Source organism: Phaenicophaeus curvirostris, chromosome 11 (genome assembly GCF_032191515.1).
Source record: "Phaenicophaeus curvirostris isolate KB17595 chromosome 11, BPBGC_Pcur_1.0, whole genome shotgun sequence".
Taxonomy (NCBI): domain Eukaryota; kingdom Metazoa; phylum Chordata; class Aves; order Cuculiformes; family Cuculidae; genus Phaenicophaeus; species Phaenicophaeus curvirostris.
Window position 1 is genome coordinate 7,212,453 of NC_091402.1, and position 18,049 is coordinate 7,230,501.

At 42.9% G+C, this 18,049-nt stretch overlaps 1 protein-coding gene across 24 annotated transcripts in view; it reads right to left on the bottom strand.

Annotated features, from left to right (window-relative positions):
* Nucleotides 1-18,049, bottom strand: part of MAGI1 (membrane associated guanylate kinase, WW and PDZ domain containing 1) — a 353,601-nt gene that overhangs the window by 46,362 nt on the left and 289,190 nt on the right. For 21 of the 24 annotated variants that reach the window (XM_069865461.1, XM_069865453.1, XM_069865466.1 and 18 more), the window contains 5 exons: nt 17,784-17,841; nt 15,488-15,576; nt 14,358-14,450; nt 10,563-10,745; nt 8,534-9,154 (listed from right to left, as the gene is read on the bottom strand). In XM_069865461.1, the coding sequence (XP_069721562.1) occupies nt 8,534-9,154; nt 10,563-10,745; nt 14,358-14,450; nt 15,488-15,576; nt 17,784-17,841 (1,044 nt within the window). The remainder of the gene's footprint in view (nt 1-8,533; nt 9,155-10,562; nt 10,746-14,357; nt 14,451-15,487; nt 15,577-17,783; nt 17,842-18,049) is intronic. The other 3 variants (XM_069865457.1, XM_069865456.1, XM_069865470.1) reach the window with 1 other exon arrangement.

Here is an 18,049-nt window from a genome sequence, read left to right on the forward strand (position 1 = left end):
TGCAGAATGTGGGAAACCAATTAAATTCAGAAAAGAGAGACCTAGAGACATGAGGATACATATTTAAAAACAATTTGTCTCTGAACAGAACCATTGACTAGTCCATTACAAAGCCATCCATCTTCCTCAGCTTTGCCCACCTGCTATTGCTTTTAATGACTCTCCAAATGTATTTAATTACAGTGATAAACCAAGACCTTTCTTGGATTTCTGATACCTCATTAATTCTGTTATGACTGGTTGTTACTATGCCAAATCAGGGCAGCAGCCACTGCACCTACCTGCAACGTGGCTGATAAAAAACTCATTATTGGCAAGTACTTGCACACCCAAATGCCACACAGGTGGTACGTAAGGGAAGCAGGAAGAAATGAGTGGAATAAACTCCTCCTCACTGCACAGCTCCAAATCTGCTCCATTTCCTGCTGTGCAAATCCCGATGAAGATGTGGGAGGCACATCTCATCTCCAGCTAAATCTGCCTTATCTAATGCACACTACCAGGTTCTGCTGTGCCACCTTGTGTTACATCACATCTGATATAAAACAACACTGCGTGGGTTTGAGTTGCTCCACTTACACCACTTCAGCATTTCATACCAAAATGAAATCAAAACATAAAGGGGGAAAAAAAAAGCCAACTTTCAAAATCTCAAGCTAAGGAGAAGAAAAAAAAAAAGCCTTTAGGAAGAGAATTTCAGAGCACTCATTTTTCATTTGCTAAGCAACCTCCTGTTTTGTTCTCATCTAAGAGCCTACTGCTTTCTGCAAGATAAGGTGGTTCATGTAATAAAACATCCTGATGGGAAGATTTCAGACATTTTTTTTCTTCCAGCATTCAGCAAATGCTTTAGGTTTCTTACTGATTTTAAAGCAGATCTAGATTCCCTGCCACAGAAAAGCAGCCATGCGCATAATGTGCACAATCCCACTACTGTGCTGTCAGCATGCAAGACTATGCAAAACTGGAATTATTTTGTTATTCCAAAGATGTTAATTGTTCGCCTCCTCAATAATTTATGTACAGGTTTCCTCCTGGCCTTACAAAACATTCGTGACATGTCTCCAAACTTTAGGAAATTATCTCAACTCTTAAAATTAATGCAAAATGTGTAATAAAATGCCAAGTGATGAATCAGCAACTGTTCTATCCTATTTGACCCTTCCAAGAGACTCTGGAGCTCAAATGACACATATATGTGGGGGACACAAGCAGTAGCATAGAGAGGCCACACTGCCACAAAAATGCAGGGCAACTGATGTAAAATTAACGCTGACCCAAAAAAGCAGATTTCACAGGCATCTCTTCATTTGCTTACTCACTTCTACATGGGAATCAGTAAAAATGGAGTTAATGAAGGGTAGCTGAGGAGAAAAAAAATTGTGCTTCAAATGACTAACAGACTGGTGTCAGCACTTCGTGTGCTTCACACCAGCAGGAGATGGAAATTCTATAGTCAATTAAAATGTCCACATAATGCCAATGCTCCTTTATTATCAGAAATGTAATATTATAAAGCTGTTTGTCTTGAAATCAGGTGCTCTTATGCTAAAGTGCTTTTTTAGAGTTTCTTAGCCTCCCAGTGTTTAGAAAAGGCCACTGAATATGTATACTAGAGGCTTGAAACACAAAGACAGCAAGAACTCTGATGTGGTATATTTCTATCAGGAATTCTGGGAGCTTTAAATCCGATTTTTAAGTGCTTGGGCTTTTTGAGGTTGATATCTGAATTTGTTGCTGGATGCCTCACACTGGATGAAACACACTGAGAAACTGACCTGGTACTGCTAATTAATTAGTTCCTGCAAATGCACTATTTGTATGAACATCAGTAACACACATCAAACTATTTGGTGTCTGAACGAGTGACTGACAATTACCCTTTGTGGCTGCAGGCATCCAAAACCTTGGTGAAACCCTGCTGCCTCCTGGAGTCTAACAGAAGCCTTGACATGGACTTCAGCAGCACCAAAACTGTCCCCTTGGTGTTTCTGGGATGCAGTTATCCCAAGCCTTGCAAATTCAGATCATCAAAACCAAATAGGTGTCACCAAGATTAACACCTGTAAAGCACTTTGAAGGAGAAAAACACTGCGTAATCCAAAAATATTACATTATTTATAAGACGACCTGATTTTAAATGTTAAATTTGGCTTATTTTTATCACAAAGAGAAAACAAGTTCCTGCTAGCTTGCTTTACAAAACCAATTACTAGTGATCAGTGTATAGTGCTGCATAACAATACCAAGCACTGCCCCAAAAAGATGTATCTAACACTCCCGAGCTGTTTCGAGGAAAATTAACTTGCACAGTGGATTGAAATACATACACATAAGCAATTCTAATAAGGGGTGTGTACTTCAAACTTCTTATAAAAAATATCAAAATCTCTTAACATTTGCTTTATTTCCTGACTTCAACAGATTTTTGTATCCGATTCTTTATACACCAGCCCCTGATCAGAATAAAGCTGTAAGAGAATAGTAAATGTGACATCAAACTTGCTTTAAAATCATCAGCTTTTTTTTTTTTTTTAATTGGCCTTGTTAGAATGTAATTCCACTTAACAGAGGGAAGAGAATAACAGAGTGACTTGGAAGGGAAAATGAAGATGCAGCTACTCCTAACTGAGGATCCCCCAGCCCTGCTCCTTCCCTGCACAGAAGTTTTAGGAATGTATTTACTAGGATTGCCTGTTTTCAGAAAATAGAAAAGTAACATTGCAAAGCATTTTAAAGACATTTAATTTCATTTCTAATGCAGTCTGCAAAACAATTTACAAACTTTACTAATTGGATTCCCTTCTTCCCAAGCAAATATCTTTATAAGAAATAGTAAAAATATAAACAAGAGGAAACAATTGAAGACAGATTTTTAATTGCCAAATGAGATTCCCAATTTAATCAGGAAATTCATAACTCCAAAATTACAAAGTAATAACCCTGGAATATAAAGAAATATAAGTGAAAAACAAATCTTAGCCTTGTATATAGACAGATATTTCTTTAAGCATACTATGATTCTGATTTTTTTAAATATAATTTACTAATTAGCGAGGAGAGCCTGCAAGCTATCAAAAGTATCCCCACATCAATTATTTCTGGACGGTATAATTTGTACTAAAAACTCAAGTATTTTTCAGTATACAGCTCAAAATAATCTACACTGAGTGACAAATTGCTGGGAGATTCAACAAGCAGGTTTGACGGGAGATACAAGAGTAGAAAGTACTGGGAGCTCTGGCAGATGGTGGTGGTTGACAAAAGGTAAGGCAAGGAAAAACGAGGTGCCTTGGGATGGGATTTCAATAAAATGTAGAGGTCAGTTGAGCACACCGGACAGCAGAGAGCAACGAGATCATCTGCTCTGGATGAGGGAAGAACTTGCCACAATGTGGTGGGTGTAGAGTAAGAAAACTACCCATAAAGGTGTCATGCATGATGATCAGGTCTATTCTTAGTGAGACAGGACTCAGAGGGGTTCTTACAGATCCAAACACAGGACAAAGACCTCAGTATAACACTCTACTCCCTCTGTATTAGGAATTGAAAACACTGCTGGAAATGCAGAACTTTTCTTTCCTTCCCAGAAGCTTTGGCACAGGCAAACACGCTCTGTGGCAACTGTCAGATGATTCCCAGGTCGTGAATTTTGTCCTAAATGCAGTTTGGACTCACTTTTTCTCTAATTCAGCAGCTGCTAAGACAGTTTGAAATTCCCTGGCAGCTAGATGCTTAAGTGGCATGACTTTCAACTCGTTCTTCACTGCAAGCCTAAAGGGCAAACAGAAGTGAGTGGCTTGTTCAAAAGAGTTCAAGCCTGCACTGAAAAGCTGATTGCAGCTCTAATTACCATGGTTTTACATCATTAGGGGTAGCAACTGAAAAGGAGCTCTAATTCCAACACTGTGAGATACCGCTTGTTTATATTTGGCACTTACCACTAACTGATCCATTTCCAACACTTCTGGTGAGGACAGGAAGGAAAAAATTCATTTCTATGGGGGGAGAAGATCTCGATAAACAAGTACAAAGACAATATTTTTGCCTATAAAGTTCAGATAGATAGGGGTTTGTGGTGGAGGAAGAAAGGATGGAGTAGTGAGGAGACATCCTCTGAAACCTACAGAAGCAATGGACTTGCCTCAGCTGAGATATTTAATGCTCAATGCCACTGCTCATTTATGCCTGAGCATTGTATTTTGACACTGTAGATCTCAAAGAGCAACGTGATTTCAATTACACTGTTACAACGTGCTTGCAATTATAAGTTGTTAAAACGCATTGTTTGTAAAGTTTTCCCACTGTGTTTAAAGGATCTTGTAACTTTCCCTGCACTGGCTGGGAGAGCCTGAAGCTGCAGCCAGCAATGTAAAGAAAAGGACATGTATCTTGGTATTATTATGTGATGTTTCTGTGGCATGGACACAAGATATACAGAGAAAGGAAAAATAAATCCTTCCATTTTAGGCTACAGAAAAAGCCTACAAGTCCAGAGCAGTTGACTCTAGAACGCATTTTGAGCACAAAAAAGAGGGATTAACTGCTTTCTGTGGGAAGTGTCAGAGGTTAATTATCCTCACATGCCAGGAGCACCACCAGAACAGTAAGGGAAGGTCCACCTATCTAAGGAGACTTAATACGCTTATTGCTTTAGCAATTTGTAATTTTGTTCCATCGCTGCAAATCTCTCTTGTAGGTATACGTATCGCAAGAAGGTCCTCAAGACCACTGAGTCAAGGACCAAATGAGCAGAGCTCCTGTCACAGGCCTCTCTCCACTTTCACCCATTTCATCCCTCCCCACAAATGCTGCCCGTTAAACCATGAACAGGGAATTTGCCACAGACTTAGTTTTCATATAGAGGTCAGAACTCAGGTGCCCACTGACGGTCATTTACACCGGGAGATGTCGCGTAGGTTCTTCTTCCCATAAAATACATTCAGTTTTGAAACTCCAGCGTGTATATAATTTATTTCTCAAAAGACTGATTTCCATTCCCCAGCTTAATGTGAATCTGGTACTAGGGAAAGCTATTAGAAACTCCACTGAGTCGCCCCTGACACGTGAATGACACTCCACTGACATGCATTCACTCTGATCTGGAGCTAAGGGGGAACACATCTTTGAGGGGGTTGCACGGATCACACTCAAGGTTTATGCTATCTTCAAACTTTCAGTGAACTGAACGCTGGCAAACACTAACTGTGAAAGCTTTGAAGGGAAACTGTCTATTCAAACCCACATGAAAACTGCTCAGCTTAATTCTTGCAACTGAACACAAGCCAATCAATATTTTTTGCATGACCTGAACCGAAGACTGTCTTTAAAAAAAGGGGGAAAGAAAGGCAGAAAAATAATACTCTTTAATCTGAGGTAATTCACAAAATACATCAATATGACACACAGATGTTCTCATTGAAACTAATGTTATATTTCAGTCCCCTCAAACCAAAGCACAGTAGTTCTGCAGAGTAACTGGTTCTGAAACAGCATCCCAGCACAGACCCAACTCCCTGGAATAACAGTCAGTTGGGAAGCAGGGAAAATATTCTGACAAAATGTTACTTTCATTATGAATAGAATCTGTGTAGAATGGTGAGGTATTTGAGAATTGCTTATTTCAGTTGATTACTGCATGTAGACAAGCCACAATGACAAATGGATTTCAAGTGGCAAATATTATTGCCTTCTTTCTTTGCTTCTTTTTTGAGAAAAGTACTTTATGTACTTTGTAAGCACAAGGTTAAAAAAACCTTTTCAGCTACAAATATTCAAAATAAAGGTGTGCTTTTAGTGGCCTTATTAACAATAATTCTTTAAAATAACTGAAATGCGTAATCACATTGTGCAATGCAAGGACAAAACCATACGCTCAATTCTGCATTTTGTGACCAGTAGCACTGGTTTACTTGCAGGTACACAGTCCTTTTATGGTCTCCCTGGGATATCAAGCATCTCTGCTGTTACAGGCACCATGCCATAGCCCCTTTAAGTGTGCTGAGCTCCACCTTCAGGCAGCAAAATCTTTATGCCTCCTCCAGTTTGACTTACAGGCTCTAATGGGCTGGCACTTTCTGCTTATTTCCAGTTTAAATTACAGCCAAATGACATCCAGTTATTCTTCATCCAACTCTTGGTTTAAGTATCTTCTCTCTCTCCTACCTCCTAGTTATATACAATAATCTTGTCCCCTCTGTCCCTTCATTCTACTAAGCAAAAGTAGCTTTTCTGATCTGCTCTCACGTATAGCCCCATTAGCAACACTGCACTGTGCCTCCGCTCAGAGATCATCCTTTCTGAGCCCTTCAAGTGCTGAAGGCCAACTCATGAAATATGCTGAGTTTTATCCAGCACTATGTACAGGTGAAACAGGAAAACAACAGTAATTATGTAATTAACCCCTAGAGAGGGAAGGAGAAAGGGGAAAATAAAAACTTAAATCAGAACACAGATAACCAAGTTTTCTATGGAGCCTCTTGAAAGCAAAATCTCAATGACCTGATATTGTCCCTCTCTTAATGTATTTATCTCTCTATCCCAATCTTGCACGAGTCCTGCAAAGGATTTTCAGATGACACATGAGCAGCCGAGCACAAAGAGGGGGCATTTCGGCTTCATCCTTCCCGCAGTCATCCTTTTGTTCCATCAGCAAAGGCCACAGCAGGACTCGCCCGCTCCCAGAAGCCAGCGCTTCAGCTGAATACACTTCACAGTAAATATTTTACAGACTGCTCTCAGCAGCTGTGGGTTTGCATTTTAACAATTAAACCTTCCTGTTGGGAGTACACGAGCAGCTTGGAGCAGGCAGAGCTTTTCCCATATATTACACATCTCTTTCTGATATTTTTCTGCCTGATTAGTAATCACTTCTGACAAATCCTTTCGACAGCTCTGAACACCAGCCTTAGTGTTACTGGGATGCTTCATGAAAAGCCTGACTGAATGCAAATGTTAGGCTAATGTGAGGATGCCTGACAGCATCTGAGCATTTTCTTCACTGGACACCAGAGGGAGGAGGAGGAAAGGACAACTGGCAGTGAAGCTAAAGAACTGCTTCAAAAGCCCTGAAGGAGCTTAACAGACACCGGAGCCAAATACAGTTCTGTAATCATATCAAAATAAATAGTGGCACCTTGTCTGGGCATGGTACTTCTGATAAAAAGACTCAGCAGGGGTTACACAAGGTAAAGTTATGGAAGGAAGGACTCACGTGCAGGAGCACTGAGTGTTGGGTGCATTTTAGCCAGCTCCATCCCATAAACTTTAAACAAAACTGACCAGGTTTGTGCTACTACCACTATCTGTATTCTGCTTGGCTTCTGCACCGTCACCCAAATTCCTTTCCATCCAGCCTTCTTCTGGATGTGAAAAAAAACATGTTTCAAAGATTAACCACGGATCCAGGGCCACCACAGTTACTGGTGCCATAAGAGCATTAAATTTGGAACTGCAAGTGCTCTGTACTAAAATGGAAACACCACGACCTTGAAGGAGGGAGGATGGCAGTTCAAGGAGATTGATGTGGTATCTGTCTAGGAAGGTGAGAGCAAAAGCTCAACATGTGGTTAGTATCTTGATTAAATGAATTAAAAAAAAATTCAGCAATCTTACCAGGGAACTATTTACTATCTTATTAAAACTAGGCTTTTATTTCCTCATCAAATCTTTTCATTATGCCTTCAAGGTAAAAGGAGGATTATTAAATGTCAGCCACAATTCAAATAATTAATGTATGGTGTTACCAGATATATATGCACTCTCGAGGAAGATTAATAAGAGCTGCTATTTTTCTTCCAACCATATTTTCTCCATAATACATATATTAATCATGAGAACACAGTGCATTTTTTAAACTTCTGTATGACTGAAAGTCTTTAAGGAACTCACACTTTGAAAATTGGATAACTCTTAATATATTCTGTACTCTGCCTTTTCAGATGACTTTACACTTACTCTGTGCAAGGAAAACGTTCCTGAGGATGGGCTGACCCCATTGAGAGGTTACCTGCCGTACATGTTGTTGGCCTCAGCAACGCAACCAAAAATGAGCTTGGCTCCTGACTGGTCAGCAAATACACGTTACCAGAACTCACGTTCAATCCCAGGTATAACCCTTCCCCAGTGAAAAAGTCATTGGATATCTGATTCTGAACACTGCAAATTACAGAATGCATTACCAGCCTCTTCCACCTCTTGAAACAGCTCAGGGAAAGCCTACATTCTATTTAAAATAATTAAATTTTACAAGCATGAGATCAGAGTTTGTTAGGTAAGTGAAAGTGTAACCCTGCCACAACTTGGTGCACTACCAGAACGTGTCTGTAGTGCATGTGTGCATGGGAATTACACACACATTCCCCAGTAAATAAACTTAACCATCTCTGTGATCTGACAACTGCCAGCTTGGAGAAGTTCCTACACCTCAGGACAAACCCCATTTCTACAGAGGAAGTTTAGGAAGCAGATCTGTCACGACATGCATTTCTTTTAAACTTTCAAGAAATATTTTAAAGCGGTTTTGATGACTCACCTCCTCGCTGCACAAGCAACGTGACTTCGCTTCCCTTAGGACATTCAATCAGCATATCCACCACCTGGTTGTGTGTGAGGCTCTGCACATTCTTCTTGTTGACTTCGACTATAAGATCGCCCTCCTTCAGGCCGCGGCACCGTGGGCTGTCCACGATTTGTTTGACTCTTTGGCCACCCCCACCGGGACTGTCTGCTATAGTAAACCCAAAGCCCATAGGCCCCTTCACTATATGCACCGTTATGAGTTCGGGTTGTGTTGCTATCGAAGATGCCAAAGAGACCGTGTCATTCGGGTAACCATGGGGTCCGTTGGAAGAGACCTCAGCCGGGCTGCTGGGTCTTGCTTCCTTTGTGCCATTTACTTTTCCTGTTTTACTACTGTGGCTCGCTGGGGAGTCGTAGTTCTCCTGCCCGTTCACAATGATCGGCTCTTTGTCCAAAATTGCCACGGATGTAACCAGGCTTGTGTTGGGATCATCAGGATCAAAGGGCAGAGGGTAGCCTCGGCACAGTTCGAGGTCCACGCTGGCACCGATGGGGATGGACTGGAAGATTTTCACAACTTGAGCATGAGTGTGCCCCAACACACAGGTATCATTCACGCTGACTATGACGTCCCCTGCAGAGGATACAAACAGAAATACCAAACATACATGCTGTGCACCCCAGAGAGGTGAGGACTAGAGCCTGTGAGCTTATCTGCAATGTCTACAGGTACAATTCACAGGTAAATAGTAGCATTTAAGTGCCTTTGCAAGAAAAAGGAGTGGTGACACTTGGGTGTGCAAGAACTATCTGTACACAACGGATTCACTGCATAAAGCCTTTACGTACATAAATGTTTTTGAAAGTGAAAATGGAATTAGCTCATTAAAAAATTATTAAATTCAAATGACGATATATGGCCCATTTAACAGTTCTTTTGAAGCCCATCTAGAAGAGAAGGCTGAGGGGAGACCTCATTGTTCTCTATGACTACCTGAAAGGAGGTTGTAGAGAGGAGGGTGCTGGCCTCTTCTCCCAAGTGACAGGGGACAGAACAAGAGGGAACGGCCTCAAGCTCCGCCAGGGGAGGTTTAGGCTGGACATTAGGAAAAAATTCTTCACAGAAAGGGTCATTGGGCACTGGCAGAGGCTGCCCAGGGAGGTGGTTGATTCACCTTCCCTGGAGGTGTTTAAGGCACGGGTGGACGAGGTGCTAAGGGGCATGGTTTAGTGTTCGATAGGAATGGTTGGACTCAATGATCCAGTGAGTCTCTTCCAGCCTGGTTATTCTATGATTCTATGATTCACTGTTATACACCGTACTACACTGACATATGATAGAAACAAAACTGAGAGCACGAGAGCTATAACAGAAGGCTCTCAAATACCAACTGCTCAAATATCATACCATGTGTCATGTCTCAGACATACTTTGGCCTGAAAACTAGGTACTGATTGAGTTACGACTCATGTTTTAACGTAGGGGCTGCAACACAGGGATGTTTGGTGTTGTGATGCTCCACCTGCAAGTGAGGAGTTGTGACCGTGGGTGAATCTTAACAGGATTTCATCACGCTGGGCCTGATCTCTGGGAAAACACATTGTCACTTGGCACATCCACAAGGGGAAATGCAAATCAGCCCACTCCTCCACCCTGTCCTTGGGTAGATATACAAACACCCAGTGAAGCAGCCCTACAAAACCAAAGCCATTGCCACAGGAGGGAGCAGTAACCCCCAGCCTGACGTGGACCCCAAAACAGCTGACTCCTCTCTGCAAGTCACCGTGAGGAGAGCAGCAGCTGGCAGAGCCCTAGGTGGATATTTTGACATCTAAGGTGAAATGCCAGCACATTACATGCCTTGCTATAATATCTGGGACATATCCCTCAACGTACCTTGCTTCCCTGCTTGTTGATGGGAAAGCTGACTACCTTTACAGAAAAGGGGATGAGGACTAGTCCTTTATGAACTGCACATTGAAAGAGCTGTAGAAAAATAAAACAAAGTGGTGGTAGTGATTTTGATTTAAAGCACCGGTACCTGTTTCCATTTTGCCATCCAGAGCTGCAGGACCATCAAGCACCAAACTTTTGATTTGGAGAAATTCATCTGGCTCATCCCCTCCAACGACGGTAAAGCCAAACCCTCTGCTGCTTTTCCTTAGCTTGGTGTGGATGAACTTCCCTTTCAACTCAGAAGGGTTTCGTGTAAAAAAAGGTTTTCCTGTGTAGGAAGTTTGGAAAATCTATAAACAGGCAGGCAAAAGCGTTTGATCCATTCTTCCTCTGCCCCTCCCCACCCTAACAAGTATATGGACAAACGCAGCGGTGTACAGGGACGGGACTGAACTTCACCCCAGCATCCTCTCACCTCATTGCACTCCACCCATCTCCTTGGATCCAAACATGCAGGAAGAGGAGTGAGCACAAACCTTAGTACCTGGTGCTTTGTTAGCTGTGGTTGTGCACACAAAAGCCTCAAGGCTACAAAGGGGAAAATAGGGTGTAAGGAATCAAATATATTACAGCTGGCAATGCTGGCATAGATATATGTCTCATCTCTGTCTAGAGGTGCTTATATCCACATGAAGAAGAATGGAAGAGGGGGAGCACAAATGCTTTTTAGAGAAGTCTGCAGCAAGCTTCTGCAGAAAGGAACATCATTAAATTTCTCACCACTTGGCCTCCTCCTAACCAACCCACCAAGCAAAAAGCAACTTCTGAGCTCTGGCAAGACACTGAAGAGCCCTCTCCACCCCATCAGCACTACCACCCTGTGACTTCCTCTCGCAAAAAAGGGGAGGATGCTAATGTTGTCCTTCAGACACTGTTTGAAGTCTTTTCTCTTGCCTTTCTGCTCCTTGCCTGTTATGGATGAAACACTGTCGGTGTGAAGTACGGATCAAAGAGCAGCCCAGGACCAGAGCAGCTGTGCTGAAGGGCTGTTAATGCTCTCTGGGAGCCTGGTTAAGAGGGAACGAGGTGCCCCAAAGACAAAAGCACATCCTTGGAAAGCATGTTGCACAGGCTCAGAAAAGGAATCATGGTTGCTGTACTTCACAGTGCCAACACTGAACACCTTTGCACATTTAATTGTTTTTAGTCCTTAAAGGGGAAAAGACTGTGCCACTAAGCCCTCTGGTGACAGCTCCAGGATCAGCAGTGCATAGCACTGCCAGGAGAGCTAGTGTACTTTCAAAAACCTCGGCAGCATTGCCGTGGGCCTCTGTTCTGAAAGGAGACCTTGAGGAAGAGTGCGGGGATTTGAGACTTGTAGGCTTTTGAGTGAGGAAAAAAAAAAAGTATATTTGAAGATTATTCATGAGGGGGCCGTGTGAGGACTTGCAGCCTTCTGCCTTTGAAGGGTAGCACAGAAACACAGTAATCCTGCACATCATGGGCAGATGCTCCGCTCAGACCCCAAGCTGCAAAAAAGCCCTTGACTATCAAAGCACAACCCAATGTCTCAGCTAACAAACACGGCTGAGAGGCAGCATGCAGTGAGGCTTGGTCTTGTGTTCATTCCTGGTTCAAAAGACAAGCAGAACAAGCAGAGCTTGCCAGCATCTGTCTACAAATATAGGGAGAACTCGCCCTGTAGTAACAGGAAAGCAGCACGACAGGGTATGTCCCACCTACAGCATTTGGAAGGGGATTGCATTTTAAATGAGTGTACCTACAAAACCCCAGCTGAGAGAGCAGTGCTAGGGGCACAGGGAGGGGTCCTTATGCCCATGTCCCCACCAGCAGTGCCATCAGTGGGAGAGAAGGAAACCCCTGTGCACAGCAGGGGAGGGACAGGGAAGCTGGAAATAGCTGCTGCAAATGAGGGGTGAGAGAAGAGAAAGGAAGAGGAAGGAATGAAAGGGAGGAGGCGTCATCAGTGGGTACCAGGAGATGTCACTCAGAGTGAGGATGAGACAGGCTAATGCTCTCCTATACCACTGCTGCAAAATTTTGGTGGCTGGCAGCCGGGAGCAGGTGGAGAGCCAAGTGAGGCTTCCTACATCAGCACCTGCGTGATCAGCACCTTGCGCAATCATGCACAGATCCTTGGGCTTCTCTTCCTCTGGCTTGACCACATAAGGCATTCACAGACGCCTACCTGAGGAAAACCAGCGTTTTTGGGGCATTCAGATCAGATGCCTAACCCCAAATGCCTGGTGGTCAGATTACCATCCCGAAAGCTCCCTTGTTTTTCCTTGCTGCAAGTCTGGATTACTCTATAATACTCCTTGGGAATGCACTGGAGGCTTTGGATACTGCAAAATCTCACATGTCTGTTCTGAAACGGTCTCAAGAGTGCCACCTGCAACTGGCTCCTAACAGCAGGATAGACAGCCCAGGAGAGCAGTACCAGGCTCAGCTTCGGAAACCATGGCTGACCTGCACAGCAAGAGAGTGTTTCCCAGCTCCAGGGATCAGCCTCCCCTGGCGATGTGCTCCAGCCAGGTTCCCTCTCTCTCACTTTTCCCAGCCTGGTTCCTGCAGACCAGGGCAATGCCACTCACTTGCTATGCAATTTAGATGTAGCCAAAGACAAAGTCTACTTACAAGCACCTGCAACCAGAGAGCATTTGTACTCCAACAGGTACAAGTGTCTGTCCTGGCTGGCAACCTGGTCTGGCAGTGTTTCAGCTCATGCTGCAAATTCAGGAACAATTCATGTCCTGTCTGGTGAGTTATTTAAGACAAGCAACTGATCTGTGGGCAGTTGTCTATACACAGACCATTGACACTAATAAACAAGGCTGTAATAGCCCAAAGTACTTAAACACACGTCAGCTTCAAAGTAGGCCTGCAGTATTCGGACCTATTATCATTGCCTCCTCATGCAGAACTTTACAGAGGAGCTTAACTCACATTTTTCAGAAACAGGATGTAATTTGCCCCTAATGTGTGGCCAAGGTGCTTGTGCTTCTTCACCCTCTGTTACTACAGAAAGGCAGATTCAGCACAAAGGCCTGTCAGGTCTGCAAAGCTCCCCTAATGGCAGAGGACCTCCTTCTTCTGGTGTTTCCCCAGCTCAGAATTTTCATTTGTATTCAAAACACACAAAAAGGAAAATCCATAAAGTCGTAAGCTAGATCCATCCCTGCTCACAAATGCAATCAAGGCTCCCAAGCTCTCCAAAACCAAGGTCCTGCCAAACACTGCCAACAACTTCTGTAGACCACAGCTCCCAAACACGCTGACCAGTTTCCAGGGCTCTCAGACTACTTTAACCTGAAGCTCTATCTGCCCACAAATGCAGATATGGGATGACATTCTCTTTGGCTCTCAAACTAACCATGACTGTGTTAATGCTCGTCTGTGTCTTAATCACAGTGTTATGTAGTGAGCTTTTGTGCTGCTTATTTTTGAGGGAAGGTCGACCTGTTTGAATGGAAGAAATCTCTGCACTATATTTTATTATAACAGCCACATTCTAAACTCCATAGAGGTTAGAAGATGTATAAGCCTAATCCTTGAGCACCCATACAGCTTTGTAGAAAAAGGTCTCTTCCTACTTGCACTTGCATCCACTGCAGTTGCTGTTAAATTCCACTGATGATGTAACTCATGTTTTCACTATGCCTTTTCAAAGACTTGTAACACTACACAGAGAATGGCCACAATCCTTTTTTCATGCACACAATCTCATTTGCCTCTCACATTTGGCAATAAATACAGTCTCAAAACTAGTCTCAAGATCTGGGGGAACTCAGATAAGCAGGCACATGCCCTGGTGTGTGACACTACTAGTGGAGGTACTCGATTTTTTGCTGGCTGAGGGAATTTCACTCTCAGGAAAAACCTTGCTGCACTTTTCCAGCTGGTTTAACAAGGTTGTTACCTTGCACCGGTGCTTCCCGAACTGCCTCTTGGTTGTTTGAAACATGGTTTGGAGCAGCGGGTGGTGGGAGGGATGGACACTCCTCTGTCCATTCTAGAGAGGGCAGAGAGGGAAACGTTACTCGTTTCACAACAGCACTATGAGCTCCTGCACATACATGCTGGGTGTGTGGAGTTCAAGCAGAAGAGATGTGAGAAGCATGGCAAGAGAGGAAACAGAATCACAGACAGAGGTAATAAAATGAATGGGACATTCAAAAAACAGTTCTGGAGCCTCTGTGTCCAGGTCAACTGATGCATCTGCTGGGACACCCTATCTCACACTCAGACTTGGGACTTGATTTGCATCTGAGTGGTCTATATGAGATGTTCCCCACGGCACTCATGGCATCTAAGTAGAAGAGCTCATGTTGCAGTAAATGGGGTTGTAGAAGTAAGGTTGAAACCTAAATTATTTTCCCCTTGGATGATAACTGTTGTGAAATAACTTGGTGTGAACGCTACGAAAGTACCAAACCAAACCCAAATGCCATAGGCCACTCACTGCAGTTGGGCTGCATTTAAAAGGAGAAAAAAATAAAAATAATGAAAAGAAAAAAGGGAGAATAAAAAGAAAAATAAGTGTTCTGAAATAATGAAATTACTTCAGGCATTAGAGATGGACAACATCCAAAGGTCTTGGGTTAAGAAGTCTCTCATGCAGGGAGGTTTCTCTATAGCACATGTACGTGCCCACTACTCATCCCCTATGACATCCTGAGTCACACACTGCAGACTGGAACAACACAAGCTACACTGAGCAACTTGATGGAGCAGACTAAAGAGGGAAAAGTGTCTTTTAATTATTTCTGGGAAGGCTCAAAATTTCCCAGAAATAAGGGACACTACCAGAAAAATCTTAGTCCTTTACAGTATTGAAAGCTATTAAGTTTAAGTGATTATACGGTTCATATTTTCTCCTTTGTTGCATCTTATGTGAAGGGCATATGTAACCTTTCCCACACATGTCATTCTGCCTTTAAATGCTAAGGCCACAGAGAGAAGAACAAAAACATTGGCATGGTGCTGCCAAGGTGCAGAGGGCATGCTCCCTCAGGAAAACCCCAACCACACGCCTTCAGTGGTGCCAACCTTCAGGTGGCTGTTGCTGTTGCTCAAGCTGTTTCTTCCTCTTTGCTTCAAGGACTGGGTTTTCATACTGTGTCTTCCGGTTGATGTGGCTGGAGATGAAAGAAAGCAATGAATTAGGAAACCCTTTATGTGACAAGCAGCAATGACGGCCAGGTATAAAACTCCTCTGAGGAAAGAAGTAAAATATGAAACAAACCAAAAGCAGTGTATGTGGAGCAAGGCTCACCCAGTTGTGCCAAAAAGCATGTTTAGAAAAGCAAGTGGATTCCAGTGTTGGTGTGATATTTTGAGTAGGAATGACTAATTCCTTCAAATACATCACAGTAGTGATCTATCTGTGAAAAATGAGATTAAAACAGAAAAGGTGCTCTGTCTGATTACATATTAAAAGACAGGTCTATATCACCCGTGCTTTAACCACATGCCCAGAGGTGCAGTCATTCTCTGGCTCACTGAAGTTAACTAAACACAACCAAAAAAAGGGTAACACCTGTCAGGTATCTGATCAATGCACACTACTAACAGGGTGTCCTAAAAATATCTGTGTGGATGCAGGCTATGAACTGAAAAACTGGGCTTCAAATACTCAAGAAGTATATCCAGAATTAGCCACCAGCAAATGCTTCCAGTTGAAACCAGCAGCTGGTGAAACTTCAGCAGTCTTCCTTGGAAGAGCATCAGCTTTTGACTGATATGAGAAGTTCAGAGCCAATACTTCCTACGAGCCTCAGGATGAGGGGAAAAAAGCCAGCCCAGCTCCAAACACAGCAGACAAGGAACGCACTCTGCAGAGCATTAGCTATTTTATGAAAGCAAAGGACAGTCACCAGCAAGAGATGCTGGGGTTCTGGGGCAGAGGCTGAGGACTCTCTGGGTGCACTGGAGACGAGCTGCTCATCAACTCTTTTCAATAGCAATTTTACTTCAGCAGAGGAGCAGGTAGATCTTAGAAAATTACATCAGCTTAAAGCCCACCTTTGTATCCAAAGCAAAGTTTCTTGTCCCATGTGTCTTTATCAGCCCCCGCAAATCAACAAAACCCCATTTTTTCCAAGTTAATTCTGATAGAATTGCACTAGATAGTTACGTGCAGATTTTTTTCTGCTAAAAATCAATACTAAATCATTGGGAAAATATTTAGCTAATCAAATAAAAACAACTTAATGAGTTCTGTAAAAGATTTCCAATTTCAAGATATCTTCAGAAAGTTAAGAAAAAATTTAAACTCCTTTAAACATGATATAAACTTTTTCCTGATAGAATTGTTTCTCTCTAAAAACTATTAAGTGGTAATAGAGTGCCTGAATTAGCAGGGACAAAGATATATGCTCATATTACAAGCATCTTACTAGCTTACAGATAGTAAGTAAAATAAACTTATAACTCATTGCTTTTACTTTTCTATTTAAATTCATCACTAAGGAGTGCCACAAAACTAATGGGCATATACATACAAAATGACAGGGAAAAAATGCTGGAAAGACCTCTTGGCTTGGCATTTAATAGCTGAAAAATATTCTTGATGTCTTTGGTAAATAAATGTCAAGCCTTAATTACAGTTTGCTAACCTTGTTTCCCTAGGCACAGATGGTAGGGTCAGAAACGAGCCAAAGCAGACAGAAACTGTATTCCATGTCTATTCTGAGGGCTATCATAAGCCATCCTACTAGACAGGAGTACATACATAATTAAAAATTCATTTTATGGGGTCAGTGATGAAACAAAACTCAGATCTCTGGTTTCCCAAGGGAGAGATCTGACATCTACATAAAGGAGAAGCTGTTCTAATTCCAGAGAGAGGCCTATTAAACCTGTAATTCTAGTCACAACACAGCCTGCTGCAAGAACCTCTGCTGTGGCTGTTTGGTCACACAGTCTCATCCATTCCTCTTTTGAATGCCTGATTTGTACCTGAACTGGTGGTCTGCTTTGCACACTTGTATTTTGATGGAAACACTAAACAAAGGGGATCGAGCTCAGTTGATTGCAGATTTGTTAATATTCTCTGGACAAAAGTATTTTGTGAGGTGCTGGAGCTCTTGCATGCCCCCTCCCCGGGGTGCTCCTGTCTCCTCTGAGCCCATCCCTACTCCAGGGCGCTGCCGCCAGAGCCCACGAGAGGATGGGGAATGGCAAGGCAGGGCAGTCCTCTCCCAGCCCCTATAGCACCCCCCAGCCTGTCTAGGGGCCAGTGGCTCCTACTCTTTGGTATGAAAGTCTACTGACAAAGCACCCAGATCACTGTAGAGGAAAACCTTCCTCTGCCCAACAGCCAGAACCAGAAAGCAGCACTTACTCTACATAGTAGACACCATATACAGGATCCTCAATTTTCTCCCAACCAGCAGGCAACTCTGGAAATAGAAAAAGCATTACTGAATCCTCCAATGCAGTTTTTCTTCTGACAAGTAGCTGCTCCTGCTCAGCATATAAAACTCAGCAGCAGCTCGGACTTTACTTTCAACACTTCTCAGAACAACCACAGGCTATTTCTAAAGGCTGGTATAGCATGGCACTAACATCATAGACTGTCCAACCAGTGCTGAGTTAGCAAACCAGCGG